The sequence below is a fragment of the Podarcis erhardii genome, assembly GCF_964252035.2.
Source record: "Podarcis erhardii genome assembly, chromosome: 2".
Classification (NCBI taxonomy): domain Eukaryota; kingdom Metazoa; phylum Chordata; class Lepidosauria; order Squamata; family Lacertidae; genus Podarcis; species Podarcis erhardii.
This window is the reverse complement of record NC_138498.1, coordinates 49947384-49974080: the sequence shown is the minus strand read 5'-3', so window position 1 is coordinate 49974080 and position 26697 is coordinate 49947384. Positions and strand designations below refer to the sequence as shown.

General features: G+C 39.5%; 2 protein-coding genes across 8 annotated transcripts in view; one reads left to right on the top strand and one right to left on the bottom strand.

The window, feature by feature from the left end:
• DOCK2 (dedicator of cytokinesis 2) overlaps positions 1 to 26697 on the bottom strand; it is a 249904-nt gene that overhangs the window by 82206 nt on the left and 141001 nt on the right. For all 4 annotated transcript variants that reach the window (XM_081852013.1, XM_081852016.1, XM_081852014.1 and 1 more), the window contains 2 exons: positions 4193 to 4291; positions 2105 to 2199 (listed from right to left, as the gene is read on the bottom strand). In XM_081852013.1, the coding sequence (XP_081708139.1) occupies positions 2105 to 2199; positions 4193 to 4291 (194 nt within the window). The remainder of the gene's footprint in view (positions 1 to 2104; positions 2200 to 4192; positions 4292 to 26697) is intronic.
• The window catches only part of INSYN2B (inhibitory synaptic factor family member 2B), a 71468-nt gene continuing 50756 nt past the window's right edge, over positions 5986 to 26697 (top strand). For all 4 annotated transcript variants that reach the window (XR_014153989.1, XR_014153990.1, XM_081852117.1 and 1 more), the window contains exon 1: positions 5986 to 6215. The gene's annotated coding sequence lies outside the window, so the exon portion shown is untranslated. The remainder of the gene's footprint in view (positions 6216 to 26697) is intronic.

The window sequence follows — 26697 nt, the reverse complement described above, 5'->3', positions numbered from 1 at the left end:
ACAAACAACTGCAGGTACAAGTGAGCCATACAGCACTACAAGCACAACAAATAAATTCTGGTGGGGGAGATGCTTACTTGCTTTACAGAGCAATTTGCTACTATGCTACCAGTGTGTTGCCTCATTTTCAAGGATCTGCTGACAATTCAGCAAGGAAAGGTGCTATCAGATCACCTGCAATTGTGCCCATGAGTGTGGCAACTTGTGCTTGTGCCAAAATAGCAATCCTTCAGATATGTGTGGGGCCAGAGGCCACCTTGTTATGAGATGGTGACAATAGTTTCCTAGTAAAATAAAAAAGCTTGGTCCTATCTCAAATTAAACAAGAACCAGTTTGAACTCCACTAGCACCGCCTAAAAAATGCAGAACACTTCCACTGAGAGGATACACACACACACACACACAGAGAGAGAGAGAGAGAGAGAGAGAGATTTAAAATATAAGCCTGTACTCTTGGGAAAATCAGGTTTGAGACTGATGACAGCAGTCACTCAGAATGAACTGCAAATGAAAAAGGGAAAGAATTCTAAATTTTGCCCTGAGACATGAATCTGCAAGTAGATCTGAAACTCCAGGAAACTTGGGTGAGGACGGATTGATTCAGGGTGAGTCTGCTAGGTCTGATTAGTAGATGCTGGTTGCTAATTAAAAAAAGCACAGCCAATGACCAAACTGTCAAGTTAGTCTCTAATCTGCTATAGCAAACTTACATAATTCCAACAGCGTGCTAAGCTAATTTCCTCCTATGTGTTATGATTACAAGCACTTTTATATTTACATGCATACAGTTGATGCTTAATTAGTTATCTAAATGGTCAATTGTTTGTTTATTTGAAACTCCCTAACCACTTGACAATGCTGTCATAAAGATGGGTGCACAAACCATCACATCAGTGTTTTATACCTAAGTATTAGGTACTGTGTGGATATTTTTGTACAAATGTCTTTCACAAGTACATAGCAGTGGTGTTTCTGTTCCAAATACTGGGGATGATTCAGAGTACTAAAATAAGAACCTATAACATTAACTTCCATCCCCCCACCACACCTGACAATAGCTCCACAACCCAGATCCTTCTGAGCTGAATGTTAAGATTAAGGCTAGGTGCCCTGATATTGTAGGTGGGTTTGGATCACATTGCTAGCAAAATCTTAGCCTTGCTTTGTTTAAAACTTTCAAGATTATGTATGTCCAACATCACCGAGCAGCATGGAAATTCCAGGGCTCAGTTTTCTTTGGATGGAGGGATCATTTAAAGTGTTTTGTGCTATTTGACTTCATTTACAAATAGGCAAGATGAACATAGGTGGAGGGATAGCTGAACTCCTACAAACAGCAAATTTCATTGCATCACATCAGATCCCTTGAGTAGACACATACCGACACAGATTTACTGTTTTTGGTGTTTGCTAAAAAACATTTTTGTTTAGGCAAGCCTACTCAGATATATAAAGTGGACATGTATTTTAATATGTAATTTTATTTTATAATGTATATTTTAAACTGCTGATTTTATTTATATATTGAATTTTTTTAAGGTCAACTTATTTTTAACTTCTGAGTTTTTCAGTGATTTTAATGTACATTTCATATTTAAAATAAAGAGAGTTAGTGCTGTGTCAAACCCCACTGCCCACTTTAGCAAAAGTCTTTGCACCCTATGAAGGAGGCATCATTTATTCTGCCACTTTTGCAGATATGAGTAAAACTTCCATGAACATTTGGGACAGAGGTGTGAACAATGTGCCAGCACAGGATGAATTTCGTTTTTTGAAGGTGTTAGTAAAAAGAGTACTCAGTCACCTTCCACTTTTAGTATGGTAAGTGGATACCACCACCTCAACCTGCAATGTTTACTAAAATTATTTCACTCTCACCTCAGCCTCTTTGAAGGCCACTTTAATCTGCTCACCCTCAACCTCCTAAAGTTGTGACCACCAAACAGAAAACAAACCTGTAATGTGGCCTGGTGGATGACTGGCACCCCATGCCCATTTCTTCCCCAGCCAGAGGTTCATTCAGTTCTGGTGGGCTGCCAGAGATTGCTGGCTGGCTACGTTTGGCCTAGTATAATGCAAGTCTTCCCTATGGCTTTTGATTACCTGTTCTGCACCATGCTCATGGCCATCCAGTCCAAGGGGTAGACATTTTTTCCAATAAGATCTTTGAACATTATGAAGGTTTCCATCAAAAAGTCCTAGGAGGAGGAAAATGTCACTGTGGATTATACCGTTTACACTAAAACAATAACAAACTTCTGAAAAACAGACAGTGATATCTTGCTCCCACATGCTCAGTTATCCCGAAGGCTCTAAAATGAGGTACCTGTCTAGCAATAAAATGCAGCAATGAACAGACGTCATAAAACAAAATCAGTGCTAGTATTCTGCTCTTAAGAGACAATTTTCATGACACTAGTACAGAAGTATAAATACAAATGATTAAAACAGAGAATGTCACAGTTGAACATATTCCTCTCAATTTACACCAAGTTCATAAGCAACCCGTTGAAAATATGTGAATCTACGTCACCTCACAGTGGTCCATCCACATTATTTCCTATACTTCACCTAAAACATACAGACTGAGACCCTGAAGACATCGCATTTGTGTAAACTAATATATACTTCATATCCATTACTGTTATAAGTTTTTTTAAAAAAGCCTGGACATCAATACATTTCTGATCTCCCATCCAAAGATTTAAAATACAGCAGAACCCAGCTGATATTTTAAAGATGAATCAAAGAGATATGTATAGCAGCAGCTATCTCTGTCTGGTACTAGCATTCAGAGGCTATGGTCAAGGGAATGAGCAAGAACATGGCAAACCTGAGTCAAGACAAGATGGCACTGGAAGGGGTAACTGCCAATGATTGATGAAGTCTTCGTAATCCTATCTGATTAGAAAGTACTTTGCAACAACAACATGGGACTTTTTAAGATGCAGAATTGTTACAACTGCTATCTTCAGACTCTGGCTAATATGAATGTCTTTCCCTGTCCTAGACAAGTCAGACTTCAATATATTTAACCATGCTTCTATAACTGGATTACTGGAAAGCTCTCTACACGATGCTGCCCTTGAAGCTAACTTGGAAGCTTTGGCTGATACAGAGAATGCTGCTCTACAATTGCTAACATGTACCGGGATGCTATTCTCTCAATCAGGTGGTGTGAAGTGGTAATAGATTCAGACTCTGAATCTATAAGAAGAGCTTGCTGGATCAGGCCAGAGGCTCATCTAGTCCAGCATCCTAACCTCACAGTGGTCAACCAGATGCCCATGGGAAATCTGCAAGCAGGACCTGAGCCCCAGAGCATTCTCCCCTCCTGCCGTTTCCAGCAGCTGGTATTCAGAGGCATTGCTGCATCTGACCACTGATAGCTTTATCCTTCATGAATTTGTCTAATCCTTTTCCAAAGCCATCCAAGTTGGTAGCCATCACTGCCTCTTGTGTGAGCGAATTCCATAGTTTAATTACCCACTGTGTGAAGAAGTACTTCCAAGAAAGACTGGAAAACAGTTCCCATCCCAGTCTGGCTGTCCAGAAGGCTACAATAGTTGATCATAATATGAGAGGTCCAGCAGGAAATATTTATTGATCAGTTATGTATTCTTACCTTTATAACCCACATTTCCTTTGTCGGGGAACCCAAGGCAGTATACATGTGGTTCCTAGCAGTCACTAATCCAGAAGGCCAAGACTTGGTTCAGCATATTTGTCCCAGCACCGATCATCCACTACAGTGACCAAGTTGCATCAATGCTACGTGTTCAAGCAGCTTGCCCAATAATAACAAATTGGAGGCTAGCCAGAAACTATCCAGTAAGATTGGGTGTCATGACAGCTTTTCAATAAAGACCTTACAGAACCCTTAATTTATGTTCCAATGCAATATGAACTCCCACTTCCTTTAAAATAAAACGAATTCCCCTTTAATTGCAAGTTGTTGTCTTGATTCTCCCCTTGATCTACTCAGTCATGTGATTTTATACTGCTAAAAAGATTGTTTTGGTTTTCCTTTCATAAGGAAATGAAGACTTTTCTGGTAAGTGTGGTGAGAGCTTTTACTATTTTTATTTTTACAAAAATGTTTTGGACCTTTGACAGGAAACTGATGGAGGTACAAGGTTAAAAGGTGTGAAGGGGGAAAACTCACTTGCCCTCCTACCCACGATTACTTACCACTAGCTCTGAGCTTGTTCGAAAAGTTTCAATATATGAGGCATAATGTTGGTCATCCATTTGGTTCAAGATTGCTGTCATGCAAGCCACAAAATGACTCTACAAGGGAAAGAGAAAGAGATTAGGAATACTGATAAGCACATTTAGGTTGAGCCGCATGAAGAAGCAGAAGAATACATTTAGATTATGTGGCGCCAAAATGTACTTAAAATGTTTAGGAAGTTAGACATATAAAATCATAGTTGATCATAAATCTGATGGCAGGCAAGGGAAGAAGGGCTTCTGATTATGCCGCCTAAGTGGCAATTTACAAAGATCTCTGCCACTTGGAATGAGTTGTCTTCTTGAAAACTGGTGGTGGTTGACTAAAGACACATATCTATCAGCTAAAACCGATAAATTTAACATTGTCTTAAAATCCCTTAAATAGATTAAAATTACTGAGAATTTTGTAGAGCAATAATTATAGGAAGGGAAGACTATTTCCTCAGAGAAAAATCCCTATTTATGTAATTCCTTTAAATGCATTTTCTTTTTGAATTGTCGATTGGGTAACACGGTGCAGAAAACCTGGTGGAAAACCATTGATAGCTGTTTTGGAAAATTAAGTCAGATGTGGTGGGGGTGTGGGACTCTGATAGATTCTATGAATTTCCTGTATGTCAACTATTATGGAGCTTTTTCCAAATTCCCAAAGTATATGGCTTGTATTCCTGATACATCCTGTGTGACATGCTTATTACACTAATTACACCTCATATGTGTGTTTTGGCTTTTTAAAAGAGTCCTTTGAACTACAGTCCTAAGCACATTTAACTTTCAGGTTAGCTGAACTGAAATCAAGACTTCTTACTTCTCTAATTAATGGGTTTAGAACTGTCCAAAGGCATTATTAGAAACTCCAGGTTTCTTCCAGCTACATGTGGCTATAGGGATGGAGGGGGAAATCAAATCAGTATGCATTTAAGGCCAAATTTATCTAATTTGCTCTTTCTGAAACTATATGTGAACCAAAATACAGCTATCCTTCAAAAGTCACAATTATCTGAATTTTTCAATACAGTTATCCAACCAATATTCAGAAAAGTGCATATATCATTACCATTATATTAGGCGTAAGAGTGCATAAGAATGAAGATATTCATGAAAATAGCTTACAAAAATGCACCATTTTAGGGTAACTTGCCTGCAAAAGAAGGTGCATGTTACTCATAACGACATATAAAAATGTATTTCTCAGGAGAAAATTGCACTAAAATGCTGATGAATTTTAATGAGGATTTAAAAATAAAGAAATCACAAATTGCTGCAAAATGTTGGGAAGTGAAATTAAGATTGGGAAAATGAGAAACTTGGAGAACTGAAACTGACAGCGCCTTTCATCCCTATATGGATACAAAATGCTATGAAAGTTTCTTGCTGCCATATTTTTTTTTTAAAAAAACAGCAGTTTATTGATAATTCTGAATTGTTGCTAGGAAGCAATGCTTGTGCATGTGCACACACACAACCCAAAGTTGGATGTGTCCATCAATCAGATCAGATTCATATCAAACTTATTAGATCAGTTTGTTGGTGCTTCCAATGATTGTTCAAGCTTCTCAGTCAGAAGTTCATTTCACATATACAGATACCCTGAGAAATCTGATTTCACCCTGTGATTTGTTTATGGTGACAAATTCAGCAAGGTCACACATCACTGTAAACTATCTGCAGTTTGACATACTCAACCATTTTGTCTACCACTTAAAGCAAGGAAAGAAGCCTCTTTAACTTCAGGTTACAGCCACTAGAGGTCTTTTTTACTTTCATATGGTAGCTTCTGTTCAGTTGGTGCTGCTTTTTTTTTATTTATTCCTACGTGAGCAGACCCTGTACACTTCTGGCATATAAACAGTGAAAATTACAACATAAACGATTACTTATTCCTGCTTTTGGAGTAACATTTGTGCTACTCAGAGTTTTGGCTATCTGTAGGAGTCTAAAAGGAGATATTTCCAGCAGGTAATCACAGATCTTTCAGGTAAGGATTCGTGTGGCTTTTGTTACTGATCCTCTTCCTAATAGTAAATGCTTGTGTTTTGTTTTCTGTCTTCATGCTATGGTAGTTTACTTTTACGGGAGCAAATGTTCTGGAGAGCATGTGTATATGAAAAATGTCAGCTGCCTGCACAGAACATCGTGCTATAATTATAATTGCATTGAGACAAGCTTTGCTATCCAAATGTCCTGATTTTGATTTTGGGGGTGGAAGGTGGGGGATCAGCGCTAGTAGAAACCAGAAAGTATTCTATATGCAAGGATGCTGTGCAGTTTTGATCTCTTTAATAATATGTGAAATATGTTCTGAATGTCTCTCTTCATTCCCAAATGATTTTCAGTAACCTCTTGTGGCGCAAGCAGCATCACTAATAGCCTTTAGGCAGAGGTACCTTGCAACTGAATCAAAATGATTTTAGAAATGTTAATCTAACTTTTAAAAATGCAGCTAGCTGTGGATTGTAGCATTATATGTTCACTGTAGCCCTGCATGTGTGCATAGACTTATCAACTGCAAATGGGAACAGTGTGAACTAACAGATGACATGCTTTGTTTTATGAAAATATTTCTGCTACCAGTGGGCTAAATTTATGGTTCTGCTACTTGAATCAGTCATCAATGGGTACTACAGATGGGACAGATTCTAGTAAGTTTGCTGCTGAAAAGTCTTGCTTCATCATGCCATGCCTGTACAGTAACTTTATAATCAACCGACCCTCAATTTGTTTCCCTGTTTGAGAGATTCTTAATATTACAATTAACCGTCACCCATTTAGTTCTCAGATCTACCCCTAATCATCTGAACAGTATCCAATCAAGGAACTGCATGAGCCCAGACTTCCAGGTAGAAAGGCTTGTTTCCAAGTTACCCAGAATCTCTGAAATATATTTTCCAGAGCATCAAAACTTGAGCATACTTCAGGACTGCACAATTCAAACAGCGAAACTAGCAAATAGATGTAAGCAAATCTACCTTGTGTAAGAACAACAGACTCAAGATTGGGCTCATTGGATGCTTTTGTACCCTATAGTAAACTGCCCCCTCCCTTACCAGAGCACCCTTTTCTTTTTGTCATCAGTGCTTATAACTGAAGATAAAGGCACTTTGTGCAAACACAGCCAATAAGCAATTGTGATGTGCACCATGTTGTGTTTTTAGACAGAGAAATGAGACTGTTGATACCAATAAGCGTAATGAATAAATAACTAGGAGCCAAGGCAATGAAGTTGTTCAAGTGGAATCCTGACATGTCATTTCAGCTACACTTAGCCTTGTTAAAAATGTGTCTAATGATGAATCACTGCGCTGATATGCATGATTGAAACTAGGTCAAACATGTGTAAAAATAAGTGTAATCACAGCAAACACTTGACTGATGAGGGAGCACTTAACAGAATGTTAAGAGGAATAAGTCTGTTTGGAAGACACAATGCTATTTCCAATAGAAGCAATCAATAATGTGCATAAATTTCATGGCTGTGTGCACAGCAATGTCTCACCATCTGACTGTGACCATAAACTCTAAGCAAAACAACGCCCATTAAGGAAATTGGCTGACAATATTTGAAAAAATGAAATACAAACACTTTTTAGGCTGGTGAGGAAATAATGACAAGGTGGGTGTACTGAATTTATATCTATTAGCACAATAAAAAAGATGAAACTAGATGTCAAAGGAAAATGAGATACTCTTCTAGTAAATGTTCAAAGTCCTCTGACAGCAAAGAAATTATGATAAAATGATTCATTAGACTCTGAAAAAATGTAATAAAGAACTGAGTGGCCTTAATGCATAATACTGTGAAGTGTCGGCTACAGAAATGTAATATTGTACTGTGTAGAATTTAAAATAAAATAAATAGAAGTGACAACGTATCCTTATCAGAAGGAGGAACATACCTTGGTAAACTATACAAATAGATGGCTAAATTAATATATCATGATCCCTAAGAGTTTGGTATGTAATTTTGATAGACTGGCAGGGGGGCAGGGAGGGAAAATACCACAGGGCTCCACAAAAAGAGATGGCAAACTTCAGCACCTAGCAACCAAAATCTCATCATACTTTACAACACCAGATGGTGACAGGTTGCCGTAGTAACTTCAAACAACATAGGAAAGCCACATAAATAAAAGAAAAGCTCTAAAAGAAGCAGGAGGAGTCAGGACACTGTGACTAATAAAGCTATTTGTCAACACTGCTCTAGCATGGTTAACCTTTGGTGCCCTTAGCAGACATTTGTGATCTTAGTAGTGTGTGGATGGCTTCCCAAACACCCTCAACACATGACACCCTATTAGCAAAAGGGAGGTGTAAGTGTCCTACTTTCCCAACAGTGGAGTAGCTATGGCGGGGGAGGGGCTGAATAAGCAAAGCGGTAGCTGCAGAGATCAGTGAACCGCAAGTAGAACTGCCTGTGCTGACATAGGAAGTTTCATGTCTGAGATCCCCCAACCCCTGGGCATGTGTGTAGGAGATTGACTTGTGCAAAATAAGCAGAAAGTGCACGCTAGAACACATCACATATATAATATGAACCAGTAATCGTAAAAGCTTCTTTGTTGAGACAGCAGGAGGTCCACAGTCAGCAACTTTTGGCTTTTGTCGTTGTGCTTGATGAAAACTTCCATGCAGCCATTAATGTTATTTCTATAGTAAAATCAGCATACATAGTGCTTTATAGAGTAACAATCAAAAGACAGATTCCTGATTCCATAATTTAGAATTTATCATGTATGGTCACTGCAGAACTATAAAAAGGTCACTAAGAATGTCAGGGGGTGGCACTGTTGGGTTAAACCACAGAGCCTAGCGCTTGCTGATCAGAAGGTTGGCGGTTTGAATCCCCTCAATGGGATGAGCTCCCGTTTCTCGGTCCCTGCTCCTGCCAACCTAGCGGTTCGAAAGCACCTCGAAGTGCAAGTAGCTAAATAGGTACTGCTCCAGCAGGAAGGTAAACGGTGTTTCCATGCACTGCTCTGGTTCGCCAGAAGCAGCTTAGTCATGCTGACCACATGACCCGGAAGCTGTATGCCGGCTCCCTCGGCCAATAAAGCCAGATGAGTGCCGCAACCCCAGAGTTGGTCACGACTGGACTTAGCAGTCAAGGGTCCCTTCACCTTTTAAGAATGTCAGAGGTTTAGAGTAAAAAATGAAGAAGAGGAGGCTAGCACACTTTCCCCAACTGATCATATACCGTACTTATGCATAAAAGCTGATCTTTGTGTCTACAGGAAAATTGTGAAATAAATCAGGAATAGCAGTTTCGTTAATTAGACAGCATAGTTTTGAAATAAAAATAATAGGCTTTTTCCACAACTGCAGTGTAATCCTAAACACGTATATGAAGAAGTAGCCAGATAAGTGGGTATAGGACTGAAGACTAAGTTAGTTGTACTTAATCAATACAATTAATCAGTTATTTTGACAGGAACTAACTACAGTTTACGGAATCTAGCTCCAATCCATTAAAAACAATATGATCTCTTCCTTCATGCCAAAGAAGCCAAGAACATTTGTGTAATACAAATGTTGGCAATCCGCTATTGTACACTAATTTTGATTGTGTTCACTAAATGTAACTAGAATGTGGAAACTCAGCCATCTTCTTCATGTTTGTCACAGCTTACTGGCGTACATTCCACAATAATCAACTCCATCACCTTCAAGATCTATTCTTTCATGCGCGTATGCTTCATGTCTTATAGTTCACTAGAGCTGTCTTCTTGTCTTTCATAGGTGACTGGAGTGTAGGCCATGCTGCCCCATCTTCACATCTTACTGACAGCTTCATGTTTTAGATTGAAAAAATGAGGTCTGCTGCCTTGGCCCACTATTTGCTTTACATTCTAGGGACATTAGGCTTAGCAGAGTTTAAGAGGATAGAAATCTACCTGCTGGACTTATTTATGGGGAAACCTAAGATATATAATTTTGAATGAACATGAGAAGGAAGTCGTAGCAGCTGGTGTTCTGCAGTTTAAAAGGGCTGCTATGGCTTATAAAATTAGGGTGCTTTTCTTCCATGCTGCATCACCCTAGTAACCAAAATATTAATGCAAGCAATTCCCCTAATGTTGTTACACTAATCTGAGCTCAAATCACTGTTAGGGGCATTTTTCCCAGTTTTTAATAATAAACTGTATTCCCCATGATCTTTGCATGTTTACTTCTGTCCCCATGTGCTTTCTCAGATGAAAATTTTTCAGTAAATAAATATGAGTGTAGCTATTCATTCAGCCATGTTCTTAGTTGCACTGTGCTACATGAAGCTGAATAGATAATTCGTCAGTGTAACACTCAAATCAGAAGCATAACACTCAAAGTGGAGCACATCCAGCTTCCGAAAAAAGTTCGCAAACCAGAACACTTACTTACGGGTTTGCAGTGTTTGGGTTCCAATTATTTGAATACCAAGGTGTTTGAGAACCAAGGTACCACTGTAGTGAAGTGTTTTCACATGCAGCCAGTCAGCTAGACTTGGATACGGTGATGTGTTGCTCTTAGAGTTAGCATATGTATCTATGGCATTAGTAGACATGCAAAGAAACTTTTTTTAACATTATGATTTGATAGATCCGCAAAGGTACAGCTGCTGTTAAAAACAGGAAGCAGCAATTAGATCAAAAAAGGGGAACAAGTGGCCCTCCAGATTTTATTGGACTCTTAATTCCCTTCAACCCCAGCAGGCATGGCCAATGGTCAGGGATGGTAGAAGCTGTAGTCCAAGAAATCTAGAGTGCCACAGATTCTCCTTCCTTGCATTGGATCCTCTAGTTCAGCGGTTCTCAACCTGTGGGTCCCCAGATGTTGTTGGACTACAACTCCCATCATCCCTGAGCTCTGGCCTTGCTAGCTAGGGGTGATGGGAATTGTAGTTCAACAACATCTGGGGACCCACAGGTTGATAAAGGCTGCTGTAGTTGGTCCTATCCAACAGAAGGTTGTCACCCGCAATACCGAATTTATTGCTGTGAGCTGCAAGAATCAAGAGGATCAAGGCAGGAAACTACTTTTGATTTGATAACTTGAAGGAGGCTTGGCGATTTCTTGGCTTCACATGGAATTACTAGTCACATGGAGGGTTTATAGAACTACTGGTACAAAGATGCACTGTTTCCCAGAAGTTAAATCGGTACTATTAAGTCATATGCTGCCCAATTCTATCCATATTTATTCAAAAGCAAGTCCAGGGTTCCCCCCCCCCCCGCATGAGGTGAGCCCAGGCAGCCGCCTCAGGTGGTGGAAGCTCATGAGACAGCACCCCTGCCCATCCTGCCCCCTCTGCCCCCAGTAGAAAAGCGGTGCTGGAAGTGGTGGTGGTTTCTGGTGAGATCTCACTGAAATCTCATGCCTTCTCAAAGATCTTGCTGCTGCTGCAGCTTCGCACACACTGCCACGCAACCCAGGTAAGGGAGGGTGGGGGTGACATGGCGGTGGCAGCAACACTTTACAGTTTTGCCTCAGGGAGCGAAATGGGATACACTGCCCCTGAGCAAGTCACATCGATTTCAATGGATCTTACTCCCAACCACTTTTGCACATAATTATAGCCTAGCAGCACAATCTTAATCATGTCTACTTAGAAATAAGTCCTATTGAATTGAGTGGGGTTGCTTCTTAAACCTTCTAAAATATATTTTTTTCTTGCTAGATGCTTGTCGTGTTTATAGTACAATGTGTAATTAATCCCATCATTCATTTATTTGAAGTTTTGCTTATGAATGGCTCTTTCCCTGCTGCAAATCTTCCTGTTTTGATTATAAACTTTCATGAGGCTCCACAAAGAATCTGCTAGGAGTCATAGGAGAAGTGACTGTTAATAATAGGAAATATAACTTGTGCTAAGTGTGAAATAACTTGCTTCTTGCCATACTGCAAAACTCTACCCCAAACTAGATAAACATTGCTAAAATGTAGTAACAAAATGAAACACAACATGAGCCTTTTTCAGGATCAAAGGTCACAAGAAATCCATAAATTTAAACTTCAATTTCCTGCGTTGTATCCACTCAAACGGGAAGTCATAACTTGTGCAAATGTAAAATCCAACTTGCCTTTTTATACACTTATTTTTGTGTTCACTTGCTATACTATCACTGTGAGTGTCAACAGGTGTAGTTCATATAACAATGAGGATGAGGGGAAAATTTGGAAGGGGAAATGAAAAAAAAGGTAATGGAAAGCAGAATGGCATACAAAAGCAGCATATATCCAAATGGAATTACTTTCTCCCGTAAAGGATTCCTTGTCATTCAGAGAAATGTTCAGCCATGTGGTGTGCTTTTCTGCAACATTGCCGGAACTACTGCAGAGAAAACTGCTTAAGGTTGCAATCCTATAACCACTTAGGGATGTACTATAATGCTACAAAACTATTCAAACTTACTTGGGAGTAAACTTTATTTACTTCAGTAGGATTTACTTTTGAAAAAGCATGCATTTCTTATGATTGCCCACCTTCCACTTCAGATGTCAGCAGTAATAATAATAATAATAATAATAATAGTTTATTATTTATACCCCGCGCATCTGGCTGGGTTTCCCCAGCCACTCTGGGCGGCTCCCAACCGAATGTTAAAAACACAGCATTAAACATTAAAAACTTTAACTTATACTGTACTATAATATTATAGAATAGGCTTATTCAAACCGGCATATTGTGTTTTCACTTTTATGCTACTATGGGTGTTTTTTAGCCAAATACCTTTTGCTTAATAGTCATGGCTGCACAATGAGTCTATTCTGCTTGTTGTTTATGGCTGAACAAATGCTGAACTCATTGATGCCTGGGAATGGAAACAAAGTGGATGAGGTCCAATAAAATAAATCTCAGTATTGATAAGATGGAGATACTTTTGGCGGTCCTTGAATCAACACTTCCAGAACACTCATACATGAACTTTGTGAATGCTTCTCTGATTCTGTGGAAAAAGCACTACTGAACTGTTCTAGAGACAGCGCTGAAGTGAGGTAAAAAGGTAAAGGGAACCCTGACCATTAGGTCCAGTCATGACCGACTCTGGGGTTGCACGCTCATCTCGTTCTATAGGCCGAGGGAGCCGGCGTTTGTCCACAGACAGCTTCTGGGTCATGTGGCCAGCATGACTAAGACGCTTCTGGCGAACCAGAGCAGTGCACGGAAACACCGTTTACCTTCCCGCCAGAGCGGTACCTATTTATCTACTTGCACTTTGACATGCTTTCGAACTGCTAGGTTGGCAGGAGCAGGGACCGAACAACGGGAGCTCACCCCGTTGCGGGGATTTGAACCGCTGACCTTCTGATCGGCAAGTCCTAGGCTCTGTGGTTTAACCCACAGTGCCAAGTGAGGTAGAACCACATAAAAGAGGCAACCTACAACACAGCTGTGTGCTCTTTGGACAAAAGAGAGGCTGGTATCAAGGACATGGAGCTTGTTATCACTGCAAAGTGTGTGGTTCTTGTGAACTACAAGTGTGCACCCTCCAAGAAAATACTTGCTGCACTGAGAAAAGCAAGGACCAATGCCCAGAGGATTGCCAGACAATATGCCAATGGCTACTGCCTTAAGCTGTGTCAAAACATTCAACTTGCTGCTGATAGTGGCAATACTCACAAAATGTATGAAAGCATGAAGAAAGCCTTCGGACCAACAGTCAGAAAAACTGCACTGCTGAAAACCTTGTTTGGAGAGACCATCAGTGATTGCAGTAAGTAGATTAAGCAATGGTCAATGCACTACCAAGAACTGTACTCGTGGAAAAACATGGTCTTTGACACAGCAATTGACAGCATTCAGACTCTACCTGTCTTGGAAGAACTGGATGTTCCTCCCTCCCTTGACAAGCTAAAGAATGCCAGCAACTTTTAGGCATTTGGTAAACCCAAACATAGGACAAAATGCTAAAAGCCGGCTTCAACTCCTCTCTCATGATGCATCTCCATGGCCTTCTCTTGCAGTGCTGGGAAACAGGATCCGTGCCACAAGACATGTGCAACTCCAGCATTGTGACCCTTTACAAGAAATGCTGAGTACTGAGGAGAAAGCCTTCACCCATGTAGTTCTCAACACACTGTGACTCAGGATAAACCCTGTCAGCAAGTGAAACTTCCTGCTGACAGTGGCAATATTCACAAAATGTACAAAGGCATGAATAAAGCCTTTGAACCAACAGTCAAAAAAACTGTTCGCCCTTGTCATGGTTTGACCACCACCTGGTAAAATTTGGACTAGCAGTGACTAGCAGTTTGGGTGCAAGGTGCCATTGGTACATTAGTGATAAAGGTAAAGGACCCCTGACAGTTAAGTCCAGTTGCGAACGATTCTGGGGTTGTTGTGCTCATTCCGCTTTACTGGCCGAGGGAGCCGACGTTTGTCCGCAGACAGTTTTTACGGGTCATGTGGCCAGCATGACTAAGCCACTTCTGACGAACCAGAGCAGTGCACGGAAACACCATTTACCTTCCCACCAGAGCAGTACCTATTTATCTACTTGCACTTTGACGTGCTTTTGAACTGCTAGGAGGGCAGAAGCTGGGACTGAGAAATGGGAGCTCACCCTGTCGCGGAGATTCGAACCGCTGACCTTCCAGTCGGCAAGCCCTAGGCTCTGTGGTTTAATCCACAGCGCCACCCACATCCTAAGCTCTATTCCTTCATATCATCTGAATCTGGAGAGACCATGTGAATCCTGAACTGCTGCTTAGGTGCAGTGGTGGAATGAATGAGGGAGCTTGAATCCTGACAGGATGAAGACACTGTGGGTGAATGGTTCCAATTTCGTGAATTGCCTGCCTTCCCCAGTTTTGTTGCTGGAGGCCCAGGTAGCCACAGTGACTAGAAGCACTTTTTAATAAGTGCAATCTTAGGAACTGGCACTGTTACAAGTGCCACATAATATTTGTTCCATACTTGGAAGAAATCATTTTTGTGTGTATGGGCGCACTTATACTTTGGAACTCCCTGCCTGTTGTCATCAGGCAGACTGCTTCATTGTACTCTTTTTGGCACCTGCCTATTGGTTTAGACAGCCTATCCAAACACACAGATGTTGATGCGTTTTAATCTTTTTTAAGCTACTGTTGATTTTAACAATCTTTTGAATTTTCTCAATTCCTCCCTTTACCCTTTTTATTTACATTTTTTAATGTTTTATTTTATACCACACAAAGATGGATTTAAATACGTTTGTTAATTAATAAAGAAATATAAATCAGCTTCAATGATAGCAACTAAAGATCCAAAGTAGTGAGTTCCTCTATGGAAGCCAGGAACTGTGCTCATAGGTAATGCCAGTGATGGAAGAATTATGGGAGGGGAATAAAGACAGAAAAGACTAATTTAGCATGCAAGGTTGTAGCTATTTCAAGATGCTTCTGACAAATTAGCATCAACACTTACACAATCATATGAGGGATCTATGACCGAGTTTGACCTTCAAGCCTTAAAATAGTTTTTGTGTGTGTGCTGCAGACAGAGATGGAAGGAGCCAGAGGCTGGGAAGCTTTGAATCAAACCAGACAAACAACAGCAGGAGATTCAAGGGTGTACCTGGCTAGAAGGAAAGGGTTTAGCCTCATCATTAATGACTTCTTTTTCCTGACATACAAACAGTCCCTACAGATTTGTGCAATAGCTCCTAGATATCAGGACAAGTCAGAAGTTAGCAAGTGAAGGTATATATCACTTAGGCAATTTGTGCTAAGAAAATGTACACCTCTAGCCAAGGAGAAAAAATACACAATACTCTTAATGCATAGACTGGGTAACTGTGGCACACAAGCTGCAATACAAATGCCATTCCATTGACTTTGAAAATTGTAGTTCCCAATTAGATTTCATTAGTCAGCCAAGTAATTTGCGCAATGTGAGTGCTCATCAGTATATTTCTGTTCGCATCAGGGACAGCTCATATAGTGTTATGTTTAAAGAATAGTACTTTCCCCCTAAAGTATGAGGCCTCTAATGATGCCAGGCAGCTAATAGTATGATTTTTTAAAAAAAATTAATTTCAGGGATTTTCAAACTGGTACATAATACTCAGTAACACATTTTTTGCTCATGTTCTGTAGAACAACATTTATTGATTTGCTCTTTATATATTAAGATGTGAACTGGGATGCAAAGTGGTTTTTATATCATTTCACTTCAATAAAGTACACACAACAGTATGGCTTCTAGCTCTGCCAGTTCCGGTTGCCAGAGGGCAATTATGGATTGCCACTGGTGGCCAGGAGATTAGCTAATTACAAGTCTACGATATCTTCCCGCATGCATAAATGTCTAAGTATATGGTAACAACCATATTATTGTTTATAAAACTTTAGAAGTGTTATTATCACTGAGACCAAGCAGATTATTGCTTCTAGGGTACTTCAGTTGACATATAGTGAAATAGAAGAATCATATAATTTGACTGAAGAAAATAAATATTAGGCAAGCAAAGAAGAAACAATAATCTTTAAAGACAATAACGTATATTCTGGCATACAGTATGCATTACACAAATGAACTTGGCAGGGCAACCCTCGGCTTTTAATCTTTTGAAAAGAGCCTGGGCTTTGCAATAGCATTATGCAGGGATTTGAATTAAATTTATTGAGTAGAGTTTCTTTACAACTCTACTGTGATTTAGCAGGATGCCCTTCTCAAAAAGATTATCTTGCAGAATGTTTGACAGAAGGTACAATCAGCTTTTATCACTATCGGAAAGGTTTTCATTTCCCATATTACACTGCACAATGGGCACTCATTTTAGGAATTCTTAATATGGAATGTCAATGAACTCTATTGCTTCCATCATTCTTAGAGCCAGCTCGTGACAATTTGTACCCCAGAATCTGTTTCAATGCCATGGAGAATGCTGCAGTCCATCCAGAATTTCTGCTACAGCTGCCAAAGCTAGCATCCGCTGCAATATTGCAGAGGATCCTGGGATGCATTGCTCACATCACACAGCATATTGGGGTTTCCTTGGCAACCTAACTCAGCACTATTAGTTTATTTGTTTATTTAGTCACTTTATCTTGCCCAGGGCAACCCAAAGTGACTTACAACCAGACAATAAACCCCACACAGATACATTAAAACCAAGAGGAAAAAGAAATACACTAAAAAGATCCTACCAATTTCTTAAAAGGCACAGATAGTTGAAGCCAAAGTCCTGGGTTATAGAGGAAAGTTTTTGCCTGGTGCCTAAAGAAATGTAACAAAGGCACAAGGTGAGTCCTCCTGATGAGAGCATTCCACAAACGGGGAGCCACTGCAGAAAAGGCCCGTTCTTTAGCTGCGACCCTCCAGACCTCTTGTGGAGGGGCAGATGAAGAAGGGCTTCAAATGATGAGTGCAGGCTATGGGTCAATTCATATGGGGAGAGGCGGTCCTTGAGGTACTGCAGTCCTGAACCATTTAAGGCTTTATAGGTCAAAACTAGCACTCTGAATTAGGCCCAGAAACTAATCGGCAGTCAGTGCAGTCAGGCCAGGATTTGTGTTATATGCTCAAACTGTTTCACCTAGTGAGCAGCCTGGCCACTGAATTCTGCACCAGCTAAAGATTCTGAACCATCTTCAGGGACATCCTCATGTATAACGCGTCGCAGTAATATAACCAAGAGGTTACCAGAGCGTAGACGACAGAAGTTAGTTTGCTGTGGCTCACTCCAGGATAGCCCGATATGGGCCAGAATATACTGCTCCTAGAAATACATCTTCCATATATTCAACAGGAGATTTGTAATCTGCAAGGTTGTGTAAATCCATGTAGAAACTCATCTCAAAGAGCTTTGCCTGGGGTGCATATTGTAGCAATTGAAGACCAATTCAAACAAGATGCAGAGTTACAAATAGTCTGTCATTGCATTTAAAGAATTATTAACAAATGCATATCTTATCTATCAGTGATCCATGGTCCAGAGGGAAACCATAATGGCAAACAAATGCTGTATGCATAGGAGCTACCCCGCATGTTAAATCCCCTGTAAAGTTACAACCAGTCCATGTGAAATCTAGCATATGCAACTGGTTTATGCAAATTAAGACAGATCAAATCATCACAGTACAAATACTTAAAACTAACATAAATATTAGTTTGTTCCAACTACATGATCCAGTTTACAGTTGGGTCTTTGGGTTTCAATGCCATGCAGGTTAACTAGCAGGATAAGTCTGCTTCTTCCACTGGATAAATGATACACTATTAATTGCTTAGGCAGGGGCCAAGCCCTTGATGTGACCATGGATTTTAATTTCATTTTTAATGAACATTTAACTTAAGCAGTGTCCTTATCATCCTGGGTACAGCACAAGGTTATAGTATCACCTTTCCCAAGAGGATGACAGAATGCTTATCTTTGCTTTTTGTGATCTCTTTACTAGATTATTTCAACTCCTCTTCTGGATGGTAGCCAGGGGAGGCAACACATAGACTTCCATTTGATTCCTGAGTGCATCCTCTCCAGCCTTTTCACACAAAGTAAACTATAGACTCATAATTCACTAATTTTATATTGGCTTCCATTTAGTTATCTTATTGATTTTATAATCTTGTTGTATATGCTTAAGGTACTATAAAGGATTTGGGACCCGTTATTTTATTAAAACTCTACCATCATTTGACCTTTGGTTAATCTTGTAATCAGAGGGTTAACTTTTAAAAAAAAAGCTATTAGTAGTCACTGATTTTGGAATTCAGACTTATCACACCACTTTTCATTACATATTAAAAATTAACCTAAGCAGATGCCCAAGATACCTGACCATTAAAATACTGGAACCATCCATTTATTTGCACAAAGATTCCCAGAAGCAGCGTGTCTAGTTATTCTCCGGGCAACTATAAAGACACCATTTTCAAGGCAGGAAGATATAAATCAAATGCTAGATCTGTCCCCCACCCCCCATTTCCACAACCTTTATCTAACTCACCAGAACAGATAGAGTTCATTTTTTGTTCCTTTAGTGAAAGGGAAATGTAAAGAAACAGTGCACATCATGACCAAATGCTTTTAACATTTGGCAGTGCAATATAGGGTGACATTTTATAACCACGGATTGCTGTTAGCAAGACCAGAGCTACTGAATGGATGCAGCAGACATCCAAAAGGAACTTGGAAAACATAAAGGGGTTTGGGTCAGATGGCCCACTGCAGCTTACCTAACTGCTATCTCCTTACAGCCAAAGCCAATAGAATTACAGAATTTTAGAGTTGGGAGGGACTCCAAAGTCATCTAGTCCAACATCCTGCAATGCAGGAATCTCAACTAAAGTATCCATGACAGGTGGCTATCCAGCCTCTGCTTAAAAACATCCAATGAAGGAGAGCCCACAACCTCCCGAGGTAGTCTGCCCGCTGTGAAACAGCTCTTACTTTCAGAAACTTCTTCCTGATATTTAGTTGGAATCTCCTTTCTTGTAACTTGAAGCCATTGGTTTGGGCCCAATCCTTCAGAATATGAGTAAACAAGTTTGTTCAAGCTTCCATGTGACAGCACTTTAGCTATGGAAATCATATCTCCTCTCAGTCTACTCTTTTCCAGGCTAAACATACCCAGCTCCTTCAACCATTCCTCATAAGGCTTAGTTTCCAGATCCTTGATCGTCTTGGTTGTCCTCCTCTGCACACTTTCCAGCTTGTCAATATCCTTCTTAAATTGTGGCACCCAGAACTGGACACAGCACTGCAGTTTGGTCTGACCAAGGCAGACCAGAGCACGACATTAACTCCTTTGATTGGGGGACTGTACTTCTGTTGATGCAGCCTAGAATAGCACTAGCTTTTTTTACTGATGCATCACGCTGTTGACTCATGTTAAGCTTGTGGTCCACTAAGACCCCTAGATCCTTTTCACGTGTACTACTAGCAAGGCAGGTGTCTCCCATCTTATATTTGTGCAGCTGCTTATTCCTGCCTAAGTGTAGAACCTGACATTTATCCCTATTGAAATTGAAATAATGTTAGAACTGGATAGCTTAATATCCATTCTAGGACAGTAGCCACATTTATGGCATATATCAATTTTAAGAATGGGAGGAAAACTTACATTTAAATGTAAGAATAAGCGAGACCCAAGGCTGCACCGATTCTCAAGCTCTTGCTCTGCAATCAGACCCAAGACCTTCCCCCTCATCTGCTTATCCAAAATCATTTTATACATATTTGCTGTACGAAGCAATTAGCTTATTATAATTCCTCCATAACTTATTTTAAGTCATTTTATTGTAATGCAGTGCTCCAGTTACCATAATTCAGTTCCTTAGCAAAACAAAACAAAACAAAAAAAAACCCTTTCAGAGTCAGGATGGATATGAAAGCTGGGTATAATCACCATAGCAATGGCAAGCCCAGCATTCACGCAAAAGTAATTCCCTAAGGAAGAACAAATCATCAGGCGTTAGGCTGAATGGGCACATAAGACAGAATCTTGGATCTAGGCTCTTAAAACACTGTCTTCAAGGACAGAACGGCTCACAGAGATTTTCTTTCAGGCTTTTTGCTGGCCTAAGCCTCCTCTTTCATCAAATGTAAGCCAAACTTTCGTCATTATAGTCATGAAAAGAGATGCTTGGTCCACAGAGTGCACCATATTGTTGTAGCTGATGACATTACTTTGCTGTCGACCACTCCATCAAAAGCGGGGCAATAAAAGATCATCAGCATGAATTCAAGGTACATAACACCAGACAACTATCTTGCCACTATACTCCTGTCCCTTAAACCAAGGCATAAAAATTATTTATTAATGTGTAAACCACTTAATACCAACCTAGGCTTCCAAGAGGTTTGCAAGTAAAAAAAACAAATTATCCAAGTGTTAATTTGGGGTTTTTTGACACAAAGTAGCACTTAGTCACGTTCTCCACCACCAACATTCTGAAGGGATGTTATGGGGGTTTTATAGCAGACGGTTCACCCTTGAACCCAACAATATAGCACAGAAACATCCTAAGGGCACATCAAACTGTACAGCAGCAGAACATTAGGTTTTAAAAGTGGTCCACTATGGACACCTTATACAGTTTGCACATTATGGATCACAAATTGTGACGACAAACGGTTTTATCTTGTCTCCAGATGTTATCAGCACAAAGACAGGACGCAAGATAAAGTAAAACTTTCTCTTTCCAGGGAGCATTCAAACTGCTATAGTGTAGTGCCTACAAAGAACCTTCCTCAGCTTGAATGATCCCAGGCCTGCGGTCACACAGTCTTCAGATCCCCATGGAGTTCAGGGACCAATCCTGATCAGCTTCAGTAAAAGGCAAACAGAGATGTAGACAGGAAAGCCATTTTAAAGGAGTTGTGTGAAAGAGGATGGATAGACAAAAAGGTCAGCGTCTAATATGGGATGATATTTGAGGTTCACTCAGTCTAGCACACAAGCAGGAATTTTGTTTATTTGTTTTGACTTAGAACTTTTGTTCATCATAAAGTGATTTGGGCAGGTAAAAAAAAAGAAAATAAAAATCCAAGGCAAGATATAAAAACATTTTTAAAAACCATAAAACCTATAAAAATACAGTGAAACAGAATTTGCCACACCCTAAAAACACAGAGACCCCATTAACCTAAGTTATTTTAAAGGATTGGGTAAATAGAAAGGAGCCTCACTAGGAAAGCTATTCCACAACTAGGGTGCCACTACTGAAAAGGCCTTCACCCAAAAAGTATTAAGGAACCAGTACCTAGCATCCAGCTAAGCTAAATACATATTTGGAATAGGTGTAAAGTTGAAAAAGATTTCTTTCTTTCTATCAGGCATTTCATTGTGCACTGGGCAACAAACCTGGTGCCCTTGTGTTGGCTTGATTTGGAGAATATTGAAGACAGGAACCTTCCTCTCCTTGCTAGATAAAAGGAAACACTCGACAGCAAACAATGGATTTTTAAGGGAAAGAGAGGTTTCGGTTTGTTAAAAACCAAGTGAATGCAATCTGCATAGTTTGAACTAAAGGATGCATCTGCGCAAGCCATACATTTTTCAGTTTTGAAAGCCCCAAGCTAAACAAAGATGCCATCTTCCCTTAAGTAACAAGTTAACCTAATACATTTTGAATTAAGATACAACATGATGCCGTTAATTTACTTACAGCTATGCTCTTCCCACAAAATAATCACTTCAGAAGATGAGCAAAATACTTCATATTGGTGCAATCTATCATCTATCTATCTATCTATCTATCTATCTATCTATCATCTATCTATCTATCTATCTATCATCTATCTATCTATCTATCTATCTATCTATCTATCTATCTATCTATATCTATCTACATTTCCTTTTTACAAGTTGAGTCAGTACATGTTATGCATGTTTTCATACTGGGAAGTGAAGCATTCATGCAGGGCAACTGTGAAGATGCCAAAAAGTTATCTCTGCTGAGTTTGATGTGCCTTTTCATGCTGCTTTTCTCAGGGCTCCAAATTTCGAAAGCGTTTTGTAGTTGGTATCTTCCTTAGTACATCAACTCAAAATGAATATATAATGTTCATTGTTTCAATAGCCTTTGCTATGTGCAAAAATAATAATTACACATAGATTCTTAAGAAACAGAGAATTGAATTATTATAATACCTGCATATAGATGCAAATATATTTCTGGGGCCAGGTATATTTCAGTGGCTCTGTGAGGGAGCAATTGCTAATGAGTAGGGAAGATTCAGTTCACTGATAATTAACCTTTGCTAACCTGTCTACCCACAAATTTTATTGGATCATATTCGAGCCAAATGTTACCTTGCATCTTTTAAAAAATGGTAAGCTCTGTCTAATTCATGACTACTGTACATCATATACTAACTTTAAAAGCTTTCCAAAGTGAATATGATAATGGCAATGTATGAATGCCCTCACAAGGCATGCTATTCATGGAGCAGGATTATCATCATGTTAAATAAACTCTAGAATGAGTCTTATCAGGGAGTGCGTCATTATGAAGCACATCCTCATCCAAAACGCCTAAGAGCCCTGAGCGGCAGGGCATTTCAAAGGCTATATATGAAAATTTAGAACACCAGCAGCTTGCTTGGCTAGCAAGAGCCACAGAAGCCTTTATGGTGAGGACAGAAAGGGATTAACAGGAGCAATGGATGCTGTGCTCATGCAGGTGAACCAGCTGTTTCTATGTTGTTCATGCATCTGATACAAGATCCACAAATTATAGGTCTGTCCAGTGTCTTGTGTTCTGCAAACCTGGTTTAGACTCTTATCTTCTCAAGGTTTATGTATTCTGAGATTCTGAATCTTTTACCTTCTTCCAGTAACAAGCAGCATCTATACCCAGAGCTATCTACACCAGACAACTGCCCACAGCACCGTAACCGGCAATTCTTTTGAAGAACACAACTACTGTTCTCTCTTAGCTCTCAAATGGAGGATAAGTTTAGATTTCAAATGGTAGGCTTCATTCTATGATGAATATCCTTTCCTCTCCATCATCTTTCATGTTGCAGCACTGCAAAACAATTAAAAAGTGCCCAAAATACACAGAGACTTGTCATAGCTACTCGTTAAGTGGCATTCAAAGATTCTCCCATCAAATAGCACTGAGAGCTGCAGACCTTTGTGACAGACAACTGAAGATTTGTGCGTTTCTCCACAGGATAATTATACTCAGCACAGCCACAATACTGCATCTATCAATATCTGCAATGGAAATGGGGCCAATGCTTATTAAAAACCTTTCTAAAACCCAGTGTCACTTTTCAAAATATTAAACACTGGAGAATAAATTTAGCATTCCTCTAACAAGCAGACAGTTTCCAAGCACAGATGGGAAGGCAGACTTCAGAGTCCAAAGACAGGTGATTCTGCAATTCAGTATTCAGTGAAGATTTTTAACGTTCAGTTAGCACATGAGCAGAAATAAGAACAAAATGATTTTTGGCACCATGTATTAATACATTTTATAAAACAAATACAGGCATTGAAACAGCTGCATATTTTAAAACCCTCTACCTTGATACTGAAATTAATTAGTCTACATTAATCTTGCAGAGCTTATTAAATACATTAAGATACTTCAAGATACACAGGAAGCTATGCTTTTGGCAACCCCCTGCAACATTCCCTGCTAGATCTGAAGCAGGCAAACAGAAATGCTGAGCTTTTAAAAGTGTGCAAATGCATATCTGCAATTTAAAGTTTTCTCAACTTACCAGTGTTCATCACACTCAGTGCTGCTGTTTATACAAGCTTACGCTTAGCAGTGACCAATAGGGAACACAGTGTCCTAAAATTCTAATATTATGCACCTATCCTATAATCATAAATGACTTTGATTATATCAGAAGTAACAGAATTTTCAGCTCTTGTGAAATTAAAATGTGTGGAAGCTTTTGTGGCAGTAGAATATATGAAGGCTTAGCACCCTGACAAAAAGATTTATTATAGAAGTGACTTTTTTCAACTGTAGGCATTTCCTCAATAAATTTAATTTGGTTGACATCAAAAAAGAAATTTAAGTTCAATAAAATAAGAAAAAAGACTGATTTCTCTCTCAGTTGCTTGCATACATAAAAGGAACTTATGTGAAACAATGGAAACCTATTATTTACATTCAGATCCTGTGTATCAATTAGCTGTTGCTGTAATATAAGATTTGAGGAAACGCCAAGATTTGTAGTGGTGCAGAAAAAAAACTTTAGAAAGCTCCTAAGGGACGGGGGAAACTCATAAAACCCATAACAACAACAATAAACAGTCCAGCAAGGTCTGAGCATGCTCATTGGCTATGGAATGCTGACTATCTGATGAGAGGGGAAAATGGAATGGGAGAGTGGGAGTGAATGGAATGGCTGGCAACCTAAACAGGAGGGGAGCGTGCACACATACACACACACACACATGATGGGGCATGACAGTCCAATGGAATAGCACAGAGGTTTCCAAACTGTGTGTTGCAACACATTAGTATGTTGGCTGCAGTGTATAGGTGTGTCGCGTGAACGCTCCCCATGCTCCTCCCATATTTTTACGATGGCTAATCATTAACTACAAAGCTAAAACTGGAAACTGATACAATGGAAATCAAAATCTAGCTAAATAAGTAGGACTGGAATTCAGAGCTAGACTTTACTTATGTCATTTGTTGAGTTGACTGATGGCTTTTCATTAAGTGGGGTTTTATTTATTTATGTTTAATTGTGTTTTGTTTCATGCCATATCTGTTTTACAGTATTATGCTCATCATGTCTGCTTTATTTTGTGATGGCCTATGGTAACAAGGACTAAAGTTGAACTGAACTATACTTTCTTGTACAGCATGTCATTCTTTCTTATACAGCAACTGTATGAAAAAGCCTTGAGATGTGAACATATATTAGCAGCAAGTAATACAAATGTAATCACATTGTAATTTAATCTGAAAAAGAAGCAAGTGGTATACTACTCATATACAAACAGAAAAGCAGACTCTGGAAATTTATACTGCAATATATTAGAATGTCTCTAAAAATTAAAAACAGCAGTTCAAGGTTATATTCAACTGCTAGGCAACAATGCACTGATCTATAAAAGCAGTCAATCAATTAAAACTATGTCTGTGTATAGTTCAGGCTCAAACTACATGATATGTTTAGTGCTTAGTGTGTAGATATATCTCTCATTTTTCTTTAAATAACTGCACAGAGCATTGTTACTGGGATCACAGCACATGAGCAAGAAAGAGATAAATATGGAGTTTGTCCCTTTCTTCCCCTCCTGTGTCCTTCCCCAAGACATCTCCAACTCCGTTGCACCAATGGAAACTTCCCAGGTGCAAGTTGTGGGGGAAGCTGGTGAAGTTTGTGACTGGCATTCAGCAGTAGTTGTACTCAAAGCAGACCCATCGAAGTTAGTGGGCATGACTAACTTATGTTCATTAAGCATCTACTCTGCATAGGACTTGACTGAATACCATCCCATGGCTGACGGGAAGAGATAAACCTTTCCTCCTTGCAGACAGCAATCCCCATGGCAATCGCCCCCTCTTGCTGTACGTAATGGAAGAAAGACAAGAAATGTAGCTGCATCCCACACATTAAGTGTAACATGTAGTTTGACCCTATAGCTACATCTGATAGAAATATAGATAATACAAGTGGGTATAATTTCAGGAGACATGAAGGTTTCTGAAATGGAAGTATCCTTTTCAGTCATCTCCACCTACATCCCCATTACACCTGTAATTGTAGTTACATATTTGGGGATCATATATCTTATTCTAGTCACACAAATCAACTAGCTTAGAGGAAACACAACCATAATTCATTTGGTAGCTAATTCTCTGCAGCCAGAATGAGTGGGTCTTTCTCCCCACCTTATATTTTTTTTTATCAAGAACTGCTTCAGTCACGGTATAAGTGCTTTTAAATACTTATCAACTGGGACAATATGCAACTAATACTGAACAATACAAGGAACATTCGAAAGTGGTTCTATGGATGAATGAACTGTCCCTTAAATGCCGCTCCTTTCCTCATATCTAACAAAGGCTCTGCTTC